This window comes from Vipera berus, assembly GCF_964194415.1.
Source record: "Vipera berus genome assembly, chromosome: 6".
Classification (NCBI taxonomy): domain Eukaryota; kingdom Metazoa; phylum Chordata; class Lepidosauria; order Squamata; family Viperidae; genus Vipera; species Vipera berus.
The window spans coordinates 51,422,451-51,445,236 of record NC_138208.1 but is presented as its reverse complement, the minus strand read 5'-3'; the positions used below and the strand labels follow the sequence as shown (position 1 = coordinate 51,445,236).

Genomic DNA, 22,786 nt, shown 5'->3' with positions numbered 1-22,786 from the left:
GAGTTTTCCAGAGACACCAGATATATTTGGTTTCCAACCTACATCCCTATGAATATCTTCTTCCCATGTTACATCTAAAAGAAACTTGATACGCAATAGCTGCAAGCAACAACACTCAATAGCTGGTTTTCATCTTTATAAGTAGCTGAACTACATGTCTGTAAATGCCGTAAATCTACTAATGGAAGTAGAAGTTTTCCAAGCAACTAAGCCCCAAACGGATTCTATTTTCCAGAATTTTTAACACTGCTGCTAACTCTTGGTAGGTTTTAGCCATTGCCTGTTGGTCAGTTAAAGCTCTGCTAATACAAAGAAGCATTAAAATTAATTCTAAAGCACTGAAAATGTGTACAATGCAGTAGAATATCAGTAGGAACAACTCTGGATATGCTACGAACTCTTCATAGAAATTATAAGAACCATACAGGAAACTACATATAAAAAGAGCTGATGTAAAATGCTGATACTGAGTAATGTCTTTGATGAGGTTTCTAATTATGCCTAGTGAGAAAATATAATTGAATTAGATTCTTTATTTTAAGGCACAATTTTAAATTTGGCAAAATTTCAAATTTCAAATCTGTTAAAAAAAGGGAGGAGCTTCACTGGAGATTTTGAAAATGATATTTTCTTATGAAAGAATTTAGTCTTAAAAACCCCTTAAGGCTACTATTTCTGAATAAGATATGAATTCCATATTTGTCACTACATATTGCTACCTGTTACAAATATTATACAGTTATAAATTGTTTCTTTGTCCATCTATTAGCACTAATTACTTCCTATCGTCTGGATAAAGTTAGAACTGTTTTCCATTTACAAAGGAAAAAAGAAAAAACAAACACCAACATCTGTTCTCAAGAGCTAAAAGATAACCATGTAAATCTGAAACCACAAGACATAACTCATGAAGACATCTCCAAAAATGATACTGAAATGAAAGATAATTGGGGAAGAGCACAGTTATGTTCCTAACAGCTCCTATTTAGTCTAGTCTCACTTTGAAAGGAGAAAATCATACTGGATTTCATTCAAAAATTTATATTAGTATTGATATGGATTCTGATTAGACAAAGGGATAAAAATAGCTTTTTTGGGCTGAAAGCATGAAATGTTTAGTTCTTCTTTGCAATTCCATTAATACATATATGTTTAAAATTCCCACTATCTACGGTTTCAATCTGATATTATGCATCTATTCTATTTTCTCTACTTCCAAAATACAGTACCAGTTTAAATTACAATAGGGAAGTAATGGAGTTTACGCCTTACTCAAGTTCCTAGAGTATTGGAATTGCTTTTAATGCTTCATAAGAAAACAGAAGATATCGACAGGTGATCATTCTTTCTGTTGTTGGTAACACAGCATAACTTTGATGATACTAGACTTATTTTTTTAAAAAGAGAAGAATTTGAACACCCAAAACTTCAGTATGTCTCATTTAAGATAATGCATATGATTTTCTATTGATCCAAGTAAAATAAGTACGGCTTGCATTAATAATAACTGTAATTACCTAACAGTGGTAGGTGTAAAACAAAGTACTATAGTGTTTTATATTCTTATGAAAGTATTATTATAAAAGTATTTTGGAAAGTACTGTTCCATATAGTGTAATCCTTGCCATAATTTCTCAGAAGTAAATGCAATCTGGTTCTCAAGACTTATCAGCAATGTACCTAGGAAATAGTCTTAAACATTTAAGATAGCTCCAAACAAAGGATCTAAATTTGTATTTATTAGGAATTATCTCCAAATGATTTTTTTTTGAAGTAACAGGCTAATCATTCCAATAGTGTGCGATTCTGTGTGTAATTTGAAATAAAATCACATGCATGCTCTCCAGTGCTCCTAATGTAATTGTTTGGGCCCTATAATCAAAATTATATTATTAGAAAAAGAATAGAATATAAATTTGTTGCAGCTACTATGTCATTATATTCTGTAGAAATTACAATTATAAAAAAATATTCATAAATAATGATTATTTAAATCATTTAAAGCAAGCATTAAATGAAAGCTACTAAAAAGCAAATGGTTTTAGGACTGTGACTTAAAAATGAGATAAGTACCTGCCTTAGGAAATTAAATATTAAGGGTTTGGTAAGGTGTACAGGAATAAGTAATTAAATTATAGTTTTCAAATTAAACAAAATTGTTGATGACTCTATTTTTTCACATGATTAAATTTATAAGGCAATATATATGCACATATAAACTTAAATATACAAAGATTTCCCCTTTTTCTAGATACATTTAATTAGTTAACACTCACATGCTAGAGAAATGCAGAAATAAAAACTTGTTTAAGTCTATACATTTTAAATGTGCCCATATAAAGTTTTATATACCTTATAACATAACATAAGCCAAATAACATTTCAAAGAACAGAATCCAAAGCAAAAACCTGACCACGCTACTAAAAACAATTGTAATATGGAGATCAATCAGATGATTTGAATTTTATCTACTATTATTGGGGGGAAAAACCTCAGCTTACTTGAAGATTCTGCAGAATGTCTGTGTGGCTGATTATTTTTTTCTCTGTTCTGAGTCGAAGTACTTCCACTGGTCAGGGAAACAAGCTCTAAATCCGTATCTTCTCTCCTTACAGGGCTTGTCTGGAATCAGTGAGAGAGAATGTACACAATCAAGAAACAAAATATGACATTTTCTGAATGCAGCTCACATTACTCTCAAATAAACAAGCCAGCTCTGTCAAACAATCTTCTTCAGAATGATCCCACAATCCTTTATTGCTGCCCATTCTGAACAAATGCACTATGTCAAAGCATTTTGGTAAATGGGAGGCGATCTTAAAATTGTGGTTTGTGATCAGAATCAGTGCAGCAACAAAAGACAACATTTTAGTACTGTAATTTTGAAGAAAATAAATCTTGCAGACAACTGATGAAACCTTAAACAGCTTAAGATCATTTACTGGGCACTCTGTAATTTAAAGTTGGAATTGAATGCCAGAAATGTTATATCTGATTTTTGTTGTCATATGTCCACTTAATCTTATGTAAGTATCTGTTTTATCAATTCTATGGTGGTTTAAGTTATTTCAGCTTCACTATATAACTAAATTCTAACAGATTGATATAGATATAGATATAGATGATATATAGATATTTATATTATAGAATTTTTGGCGTATATGTACTTCAACTATAAGCAAATTTATATTTCTAAGTAAAAGAAGAATTACTTTCACATAAGGATCATATCTTTTGAAGCTAAAACATGTGTATTAATTTGATTTCTACAAAAAGCCCTGTATGATTTGCAAATGTAATGTAATATTTAAAGGTAACTGTAATATTTGAAATCTGTGTGTATAGGTAAAGGTAAAGGTTCCCCCGCACATGTGTGCTAGTCGTTTCCAACTCTAGGGGCCGGTGCTCATCTCTGTTTCAAAGCCGAAGAGCCAGCGCTTGTTCGAGGACGTCTCCGTGGTCATGTGGCCGGCATGACTAGATGCCAAAGGCGCACGGAACGCTGTTACCTTCCCTATAGTGGTCCCTATTTTTCTACTTGCATTTTTATGTGCTTTTGAACTGCTAGGTTGGCAGAAACTGGGACAAGTAACAGGCGCTCACTCTGTTACGCGGCACTTGGGATTCAACCTGCCAAACTGCCAACCTTCTGATTGACAAGCTCAGTGTCCTAACCCACTGAGCCACCGCGTCCCTACCTGTGTGTATATACAGATATAAATATCAGTTTGTATATGGATTAATATTTATGGCAAAATCAGTGCTAGTGTAAAATGTACATGGGAATGGTATTGATATATCAATATATCAATATATATATATGTATCAATATATATATCATTATATATGTATATGTATTTGTATTTGTATATGTATATGTATATGTATATGTATATGTATATGTATATGTATATGTATATGTATATGTATATGTATATGTATATGTATATGTAGATAGATAGATATAGATATATAGATATAGATATAATATTGATGTATATTTGTATCTATTTTAAGCCCTGCTGACCTAACTCTATAATGAACGTCCCCACTGCCATTTACAGCTCAAGTTACTGTAAAAAAGTAATTTGATGAAGGAGAGGGATCTTATATTAATCGCTAAGTTTGTAACTGTGACACAAAGTACCTGAATATTTCAATACTGCCAATAAGTTTCTTCAAAAAGACTAATTTTAAAAACACATTTAATCTGTTATGAAAAAACAGTTCAAAATAAAAAATGTTTATTTATTTATCTATCCATCCATCCATTCATTCATTTGAGTTCTTAACAGTTTGCAACCTCACACTTTAGGATTAATGTTTCCTAATTCTACAGACCCACTGCTTATGTTCCATAAGACAATTCTTATCATTAACAATATTTTTCTTCAAATTATTCTTTGACGGTGGAATCATCTCTTTTATTAGATCTGAAGATACGTTGTTTTTGTGACTTGCTACAGAAACTGAGCGCTGCTATGTGGATACTATCCCTGTATTCTGCTGCTATTATTCTGATAACAGTTTTTAATTTATTTTTATAGTTTTCTTTGGTAACATGTTGAGCTTTGAAAATCCATTATACTGTGTACATATTTTAGCTAAATAAAAAAAAATGTATGTGGTGAGAGTAGTGTCTCAATGGCTTAATGAAACAATTTTAGTAAAGTGGCTTTCAGCTGTTGGGTTACCTGACCAAACCAACCTTCTGAACTGTTCCCATTTAGATTGTAATCCAAAATTCATTTCCTAATCCAATTTTATGGATTAATTAGCCTCTCAGGCAGTTTTTTTTGTTTATTATGTTATTCTCTGTTGTGGAATTAAATTGGATCAAAAATAGTTACAACCGAGTATGACCAGATTACATAGTCATAAGTGCTTAACTCTGAATAATCACAATGGACCACTTGTAATTATGCAACTTTGTTAGGGTCAAAGACCCAGCATTACATATCAACCAAGGTGGTAGGAATTGGAGATGGGTTTTGCTTGTTGCTGGTTCTTCAGTAAATGTTTGCAAGGGGTATATGGTTGGTTATATCTATTCTGAGGGCCAGTTTGATGTAGTGGCAAAAACCACTATGCAAGAATTCAGGAGACTATGTGTTCTAATCCTGTTTTAAGTACAGAGGACAAATAGGTGATTTTCAGCCAGTCACTTTCTGAGGAGAGAAAGGATGACCTTGACAGAGATAAGAGAGAACCATTACCAAAGCAACAAGGTGAAAAGCATGCCTTGAGCAAGCATAAAGTATGTGGAGGTGGCTCAAACAGATACTTCCTAATACATACAGATATAAGAATGGGAAAAGATATAGCAGAATCAGACTTGCAAGACTGATGTCAGCCCCACTAGATATGAATGCCTAGGACCAGGGCTTTTTTTCCTCATAGAACGCTCAGAACGGCGTTGCAGCACCTTTTGTTTTTGCAAAAAAAATAAAAAAGCTCCCTCTGAAAGCCTATTGCAGAGCTAGGCAATCTTGGCACTTTTTTATGACTCGTGGACTTCAACTCAAAGAAATCCTGAGCCAGCCATGCTGAGGGGAAAGGGAGAGGTTTCCAAGCTGAGCCATGCTGGCTCAGGAATTCTGGGAGTTGAAGTCCTTGAGTCATAAAAGAGCCTGCACTAGTGGAGGACATTAAAATTATTTACAGGGTTACTTCTTTAGGAACTAAACTTTTAGAATCTAAAACAGCTAATTCAAAAAAGCCAACAGGAAAGAACCTCACATTTTTCATCTGCTTCTGTGTTTTGGAAGGTAAAATTAGATAACAAAATAATCTATTTCCTACGTTAACATCTCTACAACGAAATCAATAAAGGTAACAGGAAAGAAATGAGAAACATTTTTCTCAATGAAATATGTCTAATTTAGCTGATGCCAGAAAAAAAGTATCTTTTATACATACTCTTGAAAACTATTTTGAATCTAACCATCTATTACAACTAAACCACTTTAAATTAAACAATTATTAAGAATGAAATATTCTTAATTTGGACTTTACTTTTACTGTTTGGACTGTTGTGTGTTTTGAAAAATAGATTATTTAGAATCTAGTTATGTTGCACTTCAGTCTTTAAATAATTAACCTAGTATATACATAACAATATATGATGTTTTCCATGGTGAGCCTAACATCAATAACAACATTTATTAAAAAGGCTAAAATAATTTCTGGTGGTATTATCTGTACATTAAAATTTTGTTTAGTCACAATCTTTCACTTTTCCCATTCTGGACACGCAGTGGTCATGTATCCTAGCAAAAGATGTTACATATATGCATAAGCGTAGTCAGTAGCATATGCCTTTTTAAAAATATCAAACATGCAAAGAAACAAAAATAAGTCCAAAATATCTGTATTACATCCAGAAATGCCAACTTTGCAACCAATATTTCTCATCCATAACTATGGCACCCTAAGGATACCTGCATACATGCAAATGCTTCTCTGGGATCAGTAACTCAGCAGGGATTGCTTTTTCCTTCCAGTAACAGATTGCTGGGAAATACCAAACATGGCCTTAAGAATTCCAATGTTTGTTACAAATTTTTCTGGATGTGGTTGGAAAGAGGCCTAGAAATGGCAGCACAAATACATCGCACTTGCTGAATGTGCACACACAACTAATTACAATCTTCAATTTTATGTGATATATCCAGGGCTTTTTTCCCCATAGAATGCTCAGAACGGTGTTCCGGCACCATTTTTTGCACACACACACACACAGACATACACACAAACACACAGCTGAAGGAAACTGTTCCGGAGAGCCAAATTCTCCTTGGGCAGCCAGGTTGCAGAGCAGCAGAATGCATCACAGTGACAGGCCTTCAGATGGCTCAAATTGAAGGAAATGCGATCTGTACAGGCTAATTTAAAAGTGGGAGGGTAAGAAGGGCCGAGTGTGAATAGGTTGCTTAGCAACCTGCTTAACAGTCTCTGTAACTTTCAGCTCCTGGTGCCTTGTCTTTTTTAAGCTGGGAAGTTGAAAAAAAGGGTAAAAAGAAGGCAATAGAGTGCTCTCAAAGAAAATGTATAGATATAGCCAGCAGATGTTTAGGGAACCTTTATTTTTCATACACTGTTCGAATTTTGTTTTAATGCCATGGTGATACACAATCAAATGTAGTCCCAAAGCATCTGTTCATTAAATACAGTATAACAAAGCTTTGGATGATGGAATTATTTTTTATCTAAGGATAACTAATGATAACAGCTCTTAAATCCGTTATTTTGTTTTATTTTTGCACAAAGAAATGTATAATTTGCATTTGCATTCATTTACAAATAGAATGTGTTGCTAAAATGTATTGGTGTTGAAATAATTAGTGCACACATATACCTAAAACCAGTTTATTGCATTTGGCAATTGTACTTAAAAAAATCTCATTTTCAACCAATATAATTCATTTAATTTGAAATCAAGTGAAAAATTGATTTAAATTATTTTATTAAAACAAATGGCAATTCTTTTATAAGAAGTTGCCTCAAACAAAATGAGTTTGACATGCCTGCTCTAGATAGTTGAATGCTCCAAAATAAATTCTAGACCAGGCCTGTACATGCAGCCTACCAAGCACCCTTGGACAGAGCACAGAGGTTTTTTTTTTAAAAAAAGTAATAAAATCACCACCACTGCCCTGAAAGTCATGTTGCTTAGTGCCTCCATGGCTTACGATGACCACGAACTCCAATACTGTAGATGCTCCTCTAGTCACCAAATCATTGATTAGCCCACCAGCATTCCTTTGCAGACCACAAAGATTTTTAATTTATCAGTGTGGGCCTTTCCCTTCTACAAGTTGCACAGACCTCTTCTAGATTTTCCTCTTGCCTTTCCGAGTTAACTCCTTGGTCTGTCATTGAGCAAGAATTGACTTTGTAGGGAAGCATATTATCATTTGATGTATATTTAACATATGTTCTACCTTTATTTACTGATTATATAATATTTGTTTGCAATCCACATGGCAAGGTTTGGGGCAACTTACAATATTTTTAAAATCATAAGATAAAAGCAGGGCTTTTTTTCTCATAGAATGCTCAGAATGGCGTTCCAGCTCCCTTTTTTGCACACACACAAAAAAAGCATTTGCACAAGCTATGCTACTCCCTCTATTGGCTTTCAAAAGCCTATTGGCTTTCGAAAGCCAATAGGAATTGCTGCTGAGTGTGCCAAAAGACCTGGCCAGAAAACATTGCACAGGCAAGTTGTCTGCAGAGAAGGCGACTTGGCAGGAACTTTGCATCCCTCCTTGCTGCCCAACTACACCATCTCAACTAGGTAAGTAAGAGAGGACAAGGAGTGGGAGGTGGGTTCTGCGGAGTCCATGTGCATTCCTTCCTTGTGCTCACCCATGTCAGCCAGGCTGGTGGCCTACCTGGTGCTGGACCTGTGCCATTGTCACCTTGCCCTGCGTGCCTAAGTGGCTGCCCTGCATAGCCTGGCCTGCACCACCTCTGCCACCTGCCCCGCGTAACCCTACCATATAGAGCAGGCCCCCCCTGCTCCCACAGCACCAGCCGTGCCAGCTGTGGCCCCGGGGGGCAGCCTGCCACCAACACCCCTTGCACCCATGACTGCAGCAGCGCCACCCCCCCACCCCTCACCTCCTGTGCCCACCAAGATGAGAGTTCCGGCACCTTGTTTTTTAGAAAAAAAAGCACTGCCTAGGACTGAGGTTCCTAAGATGAGCTCAGACTGCCAATACATTTGCAGAGAACTCTTTGTGTTTGGTCCAGGCAGACGAATGACTCAGTGAGGTTAACAGCAATAAGGTTTATTCAATACACATATGTCAACTGACAACTGTCAAATAACTCTGGCTTTTATACTCGAGCTGTTTAAACTGTATCCAATCACAAGCCCGGGTTTTCCCGCCTTTACAACATTAACCAATAATTGCACCAGAATCTCCCGCTTCAAAGGAACCTTCTTTGCAACAAGCTACTGACATATTTGCAACAAAGCTACTGACATAACACCCCTTCCCCCCCAGTTGATGTTATTTGTTGACGTAATCTCTCAAGTATTTGGGTGGCCTATGGACCCTAGATGGGTATCTATTGGTTTGGTTACTTAAGTCATTGTTAACTGACTGTCTGATTGGCTGGCTTATATTTATGGGTCTGGAATTTTGAATTACAGGCTCTGAAGATTCCCTACTAACAGATTGTGATTGCAGTTGTGTTTGTTGTTGTTGCTCAGGTACTGCTGGCCTGTTCATAGGGGACAGCTCCCAGTCAATTTGACAATGTTGTGGGTTAGCTGTAGTCACACTGGTTTGAATTTCCGCTTCACCGCTAACTGGCAAGTTGTTTTGATTAAGCCAAGATGCAGTATCACCCCTGTGTACGTTTTGACCCCCATCGACTGGCATACTTCCAGCAACTCTCTTCCTTAATTGATCAATATGTCTTACTTATTCTATTCCCTTCCCCCTCAATGGTGTAAGACAACGGCCCCATTATGTCAGTGACTACCCCAGGAACCCATTTGTCCCCCTGTCCATAGTTTCTGGCCCAGACTAAGTCTCCAATTTTGAAGGACCTGTTTGGGATGTCAGGTTCAGCACTTGAGGGTAGTTTGTCAGGATGTAACCTGTCCAGTTTGGTGGTTAGCCGTTTGCCCCACCTCATTTCCGCAGGGCTTTTCCCGGTAGCCGTGCAAGGGGTTGTGTGTTGGGTCAGCAAAAAGTCTGCAAGTCTTTGGTGCCAGTCGCCACGGATGATTCGCTTCAAGGCGTCTTTGGTGGTTCTCACGTTGCGTTCAGCCAAGCCATTGGTGGATGGGTGGAAGGGTGCTGATGTTGCATGTCTAATCGAGTTGGCCCTGAGGAAATCCTGAAATTCAACAGAGGTGAATTGGGGCCCATTATCCGATACAATCACATCAGGTAACCCGTGAGTGGCAAAGAGGCCCCTTAGAACCTGTATTGTTCTACTAGATGTCATTGAATTAACAGGCACTACCTCCAGCCACCGAGAGAAGCTGTCCACCACAACTAGGAAGGTTAAGCCTTGAAATGGCCCTGCAAAATCAATGTGAATCCTAGACCAAGGATTCCTGGCCAATTCCCACTTATGTGTGTGTGTGTGTGGCAGCTCTGGTCTAGATCGCTGACACAAATAACATCCTGAAACGCATTCTTCAATATCTTTATCAAGCCCTGGCCACCACAAATGACTTCTAGCTAATGCCTTCATTCGCACAATTCCAGGGTGACCCTCATGTAATTCCGTTAAAACTGTAGTTCTGTGAAGTTCAGGAATAACAACACGGTTGCCCCACAATATACATCCCAAATGGGATGATAGTTCATTCTTCCTCCTAAAATATGGGATGTACTCAGGGTTAGTACTAGGCCAACCACCAAGAACCCAGGTCATAATCCTTTTGAGAATATGGTCTTTTTTAGTAGCCTCAGCTATTTCTTTAGCAGTTAAAGGGCATTCAGGAATTTCCTGTAATGACATAATTTGTCCTACTGGGGCAGGGTCCTCCTCTGTGTTGGTTAAAGGCAGTCTACTAAGGGCATCTGCATGGCCCATTTCCTTACCAGGTCTATGTTGCAGTGAGAATGAATATGCTGAGAGGAAAATTGACCACCTCAGCATTCTGGGAGACATTATTTGGGGTGTCTGTTTATCAGTGGTAAACAGTCCCAATAATGGTTTGTGATCAGTGAGTATGGTAAAGTTCCTACCATAAAGGTAATCATGGAACTTTTTTACTCCTGCCACGATTGCTAATGCTTCTCTATCAATCTGTGCATAATTCCGTCCAGCTTTGGTAAGCGTCCTGGAATAGTATGCAATTGGCTTTTGAATGCCCTGACTATCCATGTGACTGATAACAGCCCCCACACCATAAGGTGAAGCATCACAAGCTAAATAAATTGGTTTATTCTCAATAAAATGAGTAACTGTGGATTGGCTTGAAAGAATATCTTTTAATGTTTGAAAACTGACTCTATGTTTATCTTGCCACTGCCATGGGGTTTTTCTATCTAATAGTCTATGTAGTGGTTCCGCGATGGCAGCTTTATGTGGCAAGAATGTATGATAAAAATTGACTAATCCTAAAAAGGCTTGTAATTCCGCCTTGTTTTTTGGTTCTGGTGCCAATTTGATTGCCTTAATTTTATCAGGTGTAGGGTGAATTCCATTTTTATCTATCCTAAATCCTAAAAATTCTGTGGATTTAACTCCAATACAGCACTTTTCCTTTTTTAATTTAAGTCCAGCCCCCCTAAATCTTCCCAGTACCTGTTCCAGACGCTCAGCTAATATTTCTTCATTTCTTCCAGCTATTAGAACATCATCAAAGTAAGGGCATACACCAGGTATGCCCTTTAAGGTCCTCTCCATCACCTCCTGGAAGATGCCTGGAGCTGCTGCAATACCAAATTGCAGTCTGTGGACTCGGAACGCCCCCTTGTGGGTAACAATAGTTTGAGCTTCAGCAGCCTCCCTGGAAACAGTAAGTTGCAAATATGCCTGCGCCAAGTCTAACTTGGCAAATATGGCGCCGTCCTGTATCGTGGTGAGGACCTGCTTCACCGTCGGGACTGGGTAAGCATGCTTTTTCATTCCTAGGTTCAGGGTGGCTTTGTAATCAGCGCAGATCCTCACATCCCCATTAGGTTTAAGGGGTGTGACGATCGGCGTCTCCCACAAACCACCCTTGACCGGTTCTAGAACGCCTTGGCCTACAAGCTTATCGAGCTCGGCCTCGATTTTTTGCTTAAGGGCAAAAGGCACCCGTCGGGCCTTAAGCCTGATGGGTTTAACCGATGGGTCTAAATTAAAATTAATTGGGGGTCCTTTATATTTACCCAAAGACCCATCAAATACGTCTGCGAATTCATCGCAGACAGATTTGAGGGTCTTATTATTAATAACGGTGTTTATTCCCCCGACCCAAATTCCCAGGGCAGGGAACCAGTTAAGGCCTATTAAACTAGTTTTATGGCCTTCTGTAACTATTAAGTCTAGTATTCCATTAAACCCCTTATATTTAACTCTAAGGGTAACTTTTCCCTTAATTTTTATTGGGGTTTTTTGGAAGTCTGCCAATTGAATTTTGGTTGAACTAAGTGGAATTTTGCGACCACTTTTAAGTTCAATCTTTTTAAGGGTTTCACTGGATATTATGGACACTGAGGCCCCAGAATCAATATCCATTTTGCAAGGGATTCCTTGCAACTGGACTACAATTTTTAATTTTGATCCCAAAATATGGTTTATTTTTCTTTTCCCAATGTGATTGACTCGCGCCACCTCCCCGCGGTTGGGGTATTGTGCCCGAGGTCTAGGGGTCTCCTTGCCACCATAGTAAGGGGTTACCTTACCTTCGGGCCAAACGTCGACTTCGTGTAGACGATTGTCGCGTGCACGACCCCTGAAAATGGCTTGAATGTGGCCGGTTTTTCCGCACAATCTGCATCTAGCAGAGCGGAATCTGTATGTTGCTCAGGGATGGTTGCCCCCGCAGCTTCCACATCTGTTGTTGCTGTCGCGCTGTCTTGCTGGAATGTCTCTCGGTTGTCGTTGTGGTGTTGTTGGTTGTCGTTGTGGTGTTGTTGTTTGGAATCGGCGACTCGGTTCTGGTCCGTCGCTTCGGGATGGTTTTGCCGCCATTTTTCCAAACCGTCTGGTGACTTCGGCTATGTCGGCTTCCCATTGTTGGTCCACCTCCCCACAGTCCACAAGGCTTTCTTGATTTATTTCGGCAGAAGCGGCCATGCTATTGCGGGGGGGGGTCGCGATACCCAGTGGATTCATATGTCAAGAGTTCGTCGAGGACTTCTTGCAAGTCACCGGTGGGCTTAGCGATGATTCTGTTTTGTAACTGTTCGTCTCGCAAGCCCAGCACCACTCTATCACGGATTCTTATTTCTAAATTGTCATATTTACACCGTAACGCTGCTACTCTAACAGCAGCAATGAATTTAGTTATTGACTCGCCGGGTCTCTGATTTCGTTTTTCAAAAATACGCCGCCAAAAGAGTTCTGATCTTTTCGGCGTAAAATGTACCTTTAATTTGGCCAGTAAGTCAGCATACGAAACGCTGGATACCGGCAATGGTTGACAAAGTCCCACGGCAACCCGGTACACTGGTGTGCCACAGATAGTCAGTAAGGCAGCCGCCTTTTTCCGGTCATCGGTTATGCCATTTACTAGCAAAAACCCTTCGACCTGTCCCACATATTCTTCCCAGTCCTCTGGGTAGTTTGGATCGAATTCTTTTAAAGACCCAATTTGCGCCATTCGGAGGTTTGTTGATTCCGCCGCGGCCGCTTGTGGTTGACTGTGAATTCTTTTTGAATTTACCGCCTTACGCGCAGCTGTTTTCGCCGATCCTTCACTAGTCCGCCGTCAATCCCACCCTCGTCGCCAGTTGTTTGGTCCAGGCAGACGAATGACTCAGTGAGGTTAACAGCAATAAGGTTTATTCAATACACATATGTCAACTGACAACTGTCAAATAACTCTGGCTTTTATACTCGAGCTGTTTAAACTGTATCCAATCACAAGCCCGGGTTTTCCCGCCTTTACAACATTAACCAATAATTGCACCAGAATCTCCCGCTTCAAAGGAACCTTCTTTGCAACAAGCTACTGACATATTTGCAACAAAGCTACTGACATAACACTTTGGCTGGCCTCCAAGTTTCCGTGTGTGTGTGTGTGTGTGTGTGTGTGTGTGTGTGTGTGTGTATTTTTAAAAATATATAAAGTAAAAGGAGTGGGAAGCTGACATACGTTAAAACAAAGACCCACCTTACCTTGATTCCAGGCAGAAGAGTAGAAGAACAAAGTAAGCAAGGAAATAAAATATTTTTGCACCTTTTACCCTTGAAATTGAAAAAAAAACAACCACCCTTGATCTCCAAGCTGTGCAACAAAATGGAGGATGCTGGGTCTTTGCAAGCCTTAGCTATCCTTCTGACTCCCTGTAGAACCCAGCTAGGCTAGAGACAATAGAGTGCCCTCTACAGGCAGTCAGGCAGACAGCTAAAACTTGCAAAGTCCTCCATTTGTTTTCACAACTTTTAAGAGATGATTTTTTTTTTCTTTAAGGGAAAAAGTTGTAGAAAGATTTTAATTCCTTGCTGCTTTCTTCCTCTACTCTTCAGCCTGGAGGTTTTTAAAAGGGATACAGATTGGAGACCAAAGAGAAAGTTTAGTTTTAGCACCTAATTGGGAGGTGGGTGGAAAGCTTGTCCTGAAGTAGCTTTTTATGCAAGTGTGCAGGGAAACAAAGTTTTTTTGAGGAAAAAAAAGGTTAATCAATTCCAACTTCTTGCACAAACAAAAAAAATCTTGCAAAGTTGGAATTGTTTTTTTTTAAATCCCATTTATATCCCGCCCTTCTCCGAAGACTCAGGGCGGCTTACAACCTAAAGCACAAATCAATGTGCTTAGCAATGGCCTTCATTCTATGTATATGCCTGCTTTATTAGGGCTTTCGCCCCCCCCAAGCGGCATTATTACAAAGTCAGCTTATTGCTCCCAACAATCTGGGTCCTCATTTTACCTACCTCGGAAGGATGGAAGGCTGAGTCAACCTTGATTGATTGACCATTTTTTCTCCCCAAAAAATTCTTTTGTTTCCTTGCACACAGCAGCACCAAATTGTGAAGGAGAAACGGCATGGGGCTGGGAGTAAGGTAAGCAAAGAAATGCAATTCCTGGGGGAAATGAGGGCATCTTGGGTGGTGGTGTTCCAAGCTCTCTGGCTCCATGGGGAAGGGACAGCTGGAATGGGTGCTGATGGCAGGATGCCTGCCCGTTTCACCACTCTCCCTCCCTGAGTCTCTGGTGCTCCACCTGCCACTTTGGTGCTGTGTAGGCAGAGCTGCGAAGTCTGACTTGGAAGTGACAGAGAAGAGAATGGGCAGGTGATGGGGGAACCTGCCCCATTTGTTCCGCAGCCACTTTCGGCCGAGCTGCATTGCACTCACCAATGGCGCGGCCATGAAGCCTGGTGGATTCCCCTCCCATCTGACCCATGTGAGGCCGTAGCCAGGCATATAGTATGTTAACTTTAACTCCCACTGCCTCCCAACCTAATGGGAGATGGGAAGCCCTGGGGAAAAAAACAGAAAAACGTGGGTGGGGAAAAATGTTTTTTCCCATTTGTTTCCAAAGCAGTTTTTCCCCAGGACTTTCCATCTCTCTTTAGGGTTGGGGGGCAGTGGGGGTTAGAGTTAATGTATGGTAGACCTGGCAGCGGCATTGGGCATGACATGCAAGGTGGCAAATGGCCACATCATACCAAAACAGGCCGTTTGCTGCCTCCTGCCCAACGCCGCTGCCATGTGGCTGCAGTGGGAGTTAGAGTTAATGTACAGTAGGCCTGGCAGTGGCATTGGGTGTGACACACAAGGCGGCAAATGGCCGTGGCCAGCAGCAAATGGTCATGTCGCACCGAAACTGGCTGTTTCCCGCCTCCTGCCCAATGTCACTGCCATGAGGCCGCGGAACAAGCCGGGCGGTGGTAAGGAATATAATGGCACATGGGTCAGAAGGGGGAAGGATCTACCCGGCCTCATGGTAGTGGCATTTGGCATGATGTGTGAGGCAGCAAATGGCCGCGGCCAGTGGCAAGTGGCCACATTGCACTGAAACCAGCCATTTGTCGCCTCGTCTGTTGTGTCCAATGCCACTGCCATGAGACTGCAGAACAAGCCGGGCGGAAGTAAGGAACCAGTATATTGGTACCGTGGGTCAGATCCCCCCTCCCCCATCGGCTTCACCTCATTACAGAGGCACTGGCAGATCCCCCCCTTACCTTGTGTCTATGGTGAAACCAGACAGAATTGGTGGCAGGCCGTCCCTGCAGGCCCTTAAGTAGGGCTTACTTGCAGGGGGAGGGCTTATATTAGGCCCACCCCTCAAAACTCAGCTGGGGCTTACTTTCGTGGGTGGGTTTACTTTCGTGGAAACACAGTAGTTGCAATCAGGATTTAAAATGTAAAAGGGTGAGCAACGTGATGTATTTGCTCTACAGAGGCTCCTTTATTGCTGTGCTGTCTGAAACAAATCTTTCCTTTCCCCCCACTCAGTTTCATGTTCTTATTTTGCACTTCTTGGGGATTTTTACAATGTTCTATCCTAGGACTCCATAGATAATAAAATATGAAAATTAAATTGTGCAAATAGGTCGAAAATGTATGTATTTTTTTTATCAAGTGTCTCCTTTCAGAAGCCAGTAAATTGAATTTTTTTTCGAAAGAGTTTTAAGAAGTAGAAGCATAAACAAACTGAAAAAAATATAAGCTACTGCTTATGCATTTTTTTGCTGACAGATTCATAAATGCTCTCTCATTTTTTATTACCTTAGAAGCCTGAAAGCTATGATAGGACATTTCAGTATGTCTTCCGGAAATCAGAAGCTAAATTTTATATGGAATTAAAATTTAATAAATGGTGACAAAGTGACTAGAGCCTTAAACATTGTAAAACAATGTAAAACTACAGAAATTAGAAGAATTTAATACATATTTCAGTATTGTTACAATATAGTCCTACACATCTTCGTTTAGAAGTATTTATTATTACTAGTGCTGATAAGCCTACACAGGATTACAGCCTCAATCATTTATTGAAAATTATTATCATTTTATCATGGAAAAAGTATCTTACCACAAGCTGAACTCTTCCTCCCTTGAGAACTTCTGGATCTATCTCAGGTAAGAAATGCTTGCTATATAGTGATTAGAAAATAGGTACAACATTTATCCAAAGTGGGATATACTTCTCTTTCTAGTTAAACCACAGTTTTATTTGAGCACATACAAAAACATAGTTGTACAATTCTTGGTTCCTGACTTAAGAGTGCATTTGTTTATTAGTTAACAAATTTAATAATAATCAGTAGAATTTACATCTAGAAAAAGATTTAGAATTAGACAGTAAAACTCCTTATATTGGTTATCAAATGTTAACATATAACTAACAATTTTGGCTCCTGTTTTAAACACATATTTTTAACCATTTAACCAGAACAAATAAGTAATTTGATACTACTAGTTAAGCATTAAGAAAATTCTTGAAACGTAAGTTGAGTAACTACAAATTTATCAAATTTACTACTTAATTGAAATGTACCTCTGCTGCAATAATCTTGGATTTTGTCAGATATTTTTAACAGCTGTTGAACACAATCTTTTCTATAAGGTGCTTTACCATCATACCCAGAATAATGGAATCCATTATAACGTTTACATTATTCTAACCATTATAACATCTATATTATCTTAATACATCCTATAGTCATTTAAGTGCAATATAGGTCTACAGAAATAACTCATTACAATTTAGAAACCATTCAAATTGCATAAGGCAGACATGTTAAACTAGCGACATCATGTGACGTCACGGTAATGGGGTGGGTGCAGTTTCCTGGTGACGCATCCAGCCCACGGGGCAGCAGTTTGACACCCCTGGCATAAGGGAATAACATTTTTAAAAATATTTTCTAGATGTTTTTAAAAGATTAAAAACAAAACAGTATACAAACAAGTATTCAAATGCAATTTTATGCAATGATAATTTAATTCAAATTTAATTCTTGGAATTAAATTTTAATTCTTTTTCAAGAATTAAATGCAAAGATGAAAAAATATAAAGTTTTAATTTAGTGTTTTTTCCTCATCTAAAATACACATTCAGAACATTTGATTTGAAAAATAGTACATAACCATAACAATTATTTTTCAAAATTAAATGCTTCATTAACTGATATTTTTAATTTTTATCATTTAAAATATAGTTGGAAAGGTTATAAGTTGATTTTTACAGAACACAGCAAAAATATCTATTCCTCATTTTAAGACATACATATAAGATACAATACTTCAGGCTGAGACATATTTGCTTAAAGTATTTTCCCCCTGATTTAAAATAACTACAGTTCAACAGTTAGAAAAAAAGGAATAGAAATCAAAAGAAAAAGTGTTTCCTTAGCTATAGAAACATGAATACTTATAGGATTTTTAAAGAATAAAAATATTTCTGTTTTTAACCTAATTACTTTTCTTTATATTTCTCACAAATTTAGTCCTTCACTTTGCTGTTGACTCTCCTGCTTAGTCCATGTCTAGTTCAAAAACTTCACCTGCCATATTTTAGCATATCGTGGCCTCCTTTATTGTATCTGGCTGGCTGTTAAATTACAATTATTTAAATTTATTCCATAATTTTAAAACTATAGGAAAATAGTTTTGTCCTGTACTGTTCATAAAAAATGTTCAGAAAAATATGTTCATGGTTATATTGAAGAGATACTCCATGCTGGTGTGTCATAGCAATAGCTTAAAAACTGGCAGAATGAGCTGAGATTTTTATTAAATTAATTCTTAACAGGAGCACATTTCAAACTTAGCAATAGTACCCTTGGGGGGGAAGTGTATTCTTTTAAAATAATTAAGATGGGTTTTGTGTTACATGCAATATTAGAAAAATCCAAATATTTAACTTAAAAGCAATGATCTCACCATTTTTCAGTTCTGGGACTAGCTCCTTCATAATCCCAAACCTGTGTATAAAGCCATTGGCGTGTACGTTCTTTACTTCTTTGCATCCTCTCTGTTGCAAAATCTAAATAAGAAAATTCTTCTCCTTTACCTGTAGAGGGGAGATATATTAGATATCCAGGCCATACAGAGCTTGATAGATAAGAACCAACACCTTGAATTGCATTTGGAAGCCAAGTAGCAGCCAAAGCAGAATGGCACTCTGAGCGGCATTCATTACTTACTGGTTGCGCTGCTGCATTTTGAACAGGCTGTAGCTTCAAGAGCAGCCTCAAGTAGAGCACATTGCAATAGATCTTTTTATAAACATATTAATCTTAACTCAGTATATTCAATATATTGGCAGGATCTGTTTCAAACACGATAATGAATATTTTCTAATATTGATAAACACAACTAAGATTTATTTTTTTATTTTTTTTATTTTAATTCCATTTATATCCCGCCCTTCTCCGAAGACTCAGGGCGGCTTACAAACTTAGCAGTAGCCTTCATTCTATGTATATGCCTGCTTATTAGGGCTTTCACACACCCACCCAAGCGGCATTATTACAAAGTCAGCTTAATTGCCCCCAACAATCTGGGTCCTCATTTTACCTACCTCGGAAGGATGGAAGGCTGAGTCAACCTTGAGCCTGGTGGGATGCGAACCTGCACTAATTGCAGGCAGCTGGTGTTACTTAAGGAGGCATTAGCCCACTGCTCCACCAAGGCTGAATATTTCAGTATAACAATGTTCCCTGAAACTGAACTAGTTAAAATCCAAATAGGTTTTTGTACAAAGGAGAGGCACAGGGAAGGACTGAATAAAAATGTGCATATATGGTAACCACATACATAATAAAATTTAAAGAGCTATTTAATTTTCTGATTTATAGGAATAATTTACTACCCACACAAACATCAATGCTACTGCTGCCAAGATAAGATTAATAAAGAAAGTAGTTATTCAGTTCCTACAACATGGATGAATTTCACAGCCTTGTACAACTGTGCCAACTTCTAGATCTATATTTAATTTAACAGCAGCAACAACAAAAAAAACTCAGCTGGCTTGAGGTTGCATTAAAAAAGAAGATAGGTATCAGAATAATTTTATTTGTGGTCTGAAAGCAAAGCATAGTAATTGAGATTTTTTACTTATAAAAGTAAGTGGTTTATTCTTTGTCCATAGTGATTGCAGATTTTGAAAACAAAGTTTACATTAAGGAAAGAGTTTATATATCTAAAAAATTAAATAAGAAAATCACATCTATCCAATATCTTTTTATTATACCATTACATTATAAAATAATGATTTACAGTCAATACTGTAAACTGGGAAATGAGTACACTTAGAATAAAGCTATTACACATCTATGTATAACATATACACAGTATAAACAAGATATGTGCATTACAGATATCAAATGATTCAGGCAAACAAATTTGCACCAGTACATGTTTTTGCACTTTCAGCAATAATTACTATGCCTGAAAGAACAAAAAAGTATTATAGTAGGAGGACTCATAATATCTTTTGTTGGATCCTAATCTTGGTTATTTCTTTTGAAATTTCTGAGATGTGGGATCTTATTACAACTGAAAATAGCCTTTTGCCTATAGTATTGTCAACAATGTATATAATCTATCCCAAGGGATCAGAAAAACTTTGACATGTGTAAGAAACTGCATAGAAAGGTAAGTCTGATTACAACTGAATGGCTTTGTTAAACAGCATATGTGTCAGACTGATATGGTCCAGTTCAATTGCATATTCCTGGCCTCATTATGTTTTAGCAAGTTGGGAATAAATAACAGAGGTATGAATTCATATTTTGCTGAATCTCTTCCTTGATTCTTGCTGATGTAAGTGTATATACTCTCTAATCTGATTTATAGGTATGTATAAATACCTATATATACCTACTTCAAATTTGACGGAGAGATATATGAACAACTGAAGGGATTGCCTGTGGGATCTTCTATATCTGGCCTGGTCATAGAAGTCATCATGCAGAAAATTGAAGAAGTTGTACTTCCACAAATAAACCCCAAGTTATGGGTTCATGATAATCAACAGCAACCAGTTGACCAAACCTACCAAAGAATCAACAATGTCTCCACAGACATCCAATTTACAGTAGAAACAGAATAACAACGAACTGCCATTCCTGGACGTCCTTGTAATCAGAACCACCAATGGCCAACTTTTAGCATCTGTATACAAGAAGGCAACACATACAGATCAAATCCTCAACTTCCACAGCAACCACCCCAAATGCCACAAACAAAGCTGCAGAATCCCATTGCAACACCACGGAAGCCAGATCAGCAGAAGAAAAACACTTATACAAAGTCTTTGAAAGAAATGGAACCCATGAAACTTCATCCGGAGATCCCTAAACACAAACAATACAAACACCCAAAGCAACACAACTACAACAGGAAGAACAACCACCAGACAATTCCCTACATACAGAATGTTTCAGAGATGACAGCAAGACTACTACACCAACATGACCTTGCAGTAGCCGACAAAGCAACCTCAACTCTCAGACACACCCTGTCAAAATCTAAGGACCAGACAGAAACAAACCAACGATCAGGTGTCATATACCACAACTGTGAAAAGAACTATGTGGGCAAAACAGGAAGAAAGCTATCTACCAGACTGCATGAGTACTCCCTGGCTATCAAAAGACATGACCCACTATCCCTCATATCATCAACAAAGACTCAGAAGGAAACAAGTTTGATCTAACTGGGACCACAGTTGTAACCCAAGGGAAATCCAGGAGAAAAAAAGAATTGCTCAAAGCCTGGTTCTCCACCAGTAAGTTAATAAACAGACACATTGACATCATCCCAATCTACCAACCACTGAGAACCAAAGAACTACTTTAACCGCAATTCCAAAGGCAGCATTTACAATGAACAAACCGACACCACCACACATAAAAATCACAACTCCCCACAAGAAGCCAGACCACATCTCAACAACAACAGCCATCCATCCAAACAACCCGAAACCAGACCATGACTCAGAGGCAACCAAATGAACAAACTCCATTTGCATTGCACAGAGGATACTTAAACACAAGGACTATGGGCCAGCAACAACAAACAGCCAATCAAACAGCCCAAAACCAGACCATAACTCAGTAACATCCAGATAAATAACACCCACACCAATTTACATCACACAAAAAGATATTTAAAGGCCAGTGCTCTGAGAGATGAGCACAATTCAAAGTGCACTGAAGATGCCGTCCCTCCCTGAATGGAGACAAAACACTTGCAGCCAAATCACCAAGCTCAGAGATCAAATCAACAGCCCAGGTATGCATTTATTTAGATATATATTTATTTAGATTTTAAAACCATGCATTGAAATCCTACTAAATACCAGATAAGAACTGAACTTCTTCATTTCTAATATATCTAATATATTTCTTATGGTACAGTAATCCAGAATAGGCATGAAGCCTTTTTTTTCAATGAGAAAACTAAGCCAAGCAAGGTATAGAAGCACCATAGGAGACCAACACTAATTTCTAAAATAATTTTAAAAACTGGGAATACAGTATACGTCTGAACCAGCCCAAGTATCACATATGCCATTTGTGTAATAACTAGAAGTAGAAAAGACAACTTTGTTTCTTTGTTATTTCCTAGATGTTTCAGTTTTGGAAAATTTTTCAATATGCTTATATATTGACAAAAGCATAGTAGTAACAGTTGTTAACTAGGGATCATATTTTTTTTGTATTCACTTTTCCCTGAATGTTTCTTTTTTAAAGCTGAGGGATAGAAAGTGGGAGATTAAAATTTTATTTTATCATTCTGAAACCTATTTTTAGACCTAAAACAATGAATAACCTAAATGTTGGAGAAAAACCAAAAGGACTTTAGAAACTGCAATAAAAGTACTTTAAAGCATCCAGATTATCAATTCCTGAGAGAAGAATCCTATTGGGAGATTTGAATGTCAGTGAGACTTTGTACCTCTAAGGCCTACTTACAATAAGAGCTACTAAAATGATCTAATCTCTGTTCTGGAAGAATGAAAAGGGAAAAAAATATAGACAATAATGATGGAAAATGAGAAAAAATGATTTGGGCTTCAGAGTCAAGGAATATATAAATAGCAAGGTAATTAAGACATTTTAATTCATTGAGAGAGTAGTGGTTAAGGAAGAGGCTAGGAACTGGTCAGAAAGACAGCTGGGTGACCTTGGACAG

The 22,786-nt window shown here is 38.2% G+C and overlaps 1 protein-coding gene across 1 annotated transcript in view; it reads right to left on the bottom strand.

Annotated features, from left to right (window-relative positions):
• The window catches only part of LRRIQ1 (leucine rich repeats and IQ motif containing 1), a gene marked incomplete at its 5' end in the record, with an annotated part of 108,918 nt that overhangs the window by 1,965 nt on the left and 84,167 nt on the right, over positions 1-22,786 (bottom strand). The window contains 3 exons of the mRNA XM_081330389.1: positions 2,503-2,623; positions 16,671-16,731; positions 18,524-18,653. Coding sequence (XP_081186515.1) covers positions 2,503-2,623; positions 16,671-16,731; positions 18,524-18,653 — 312 coding nt within the window. The remainder of the gene's footprint in view (positions 1-2,502; positions 2,624-16,670; positions 16,732-18,523; positions 18,654-22,786) is intronic.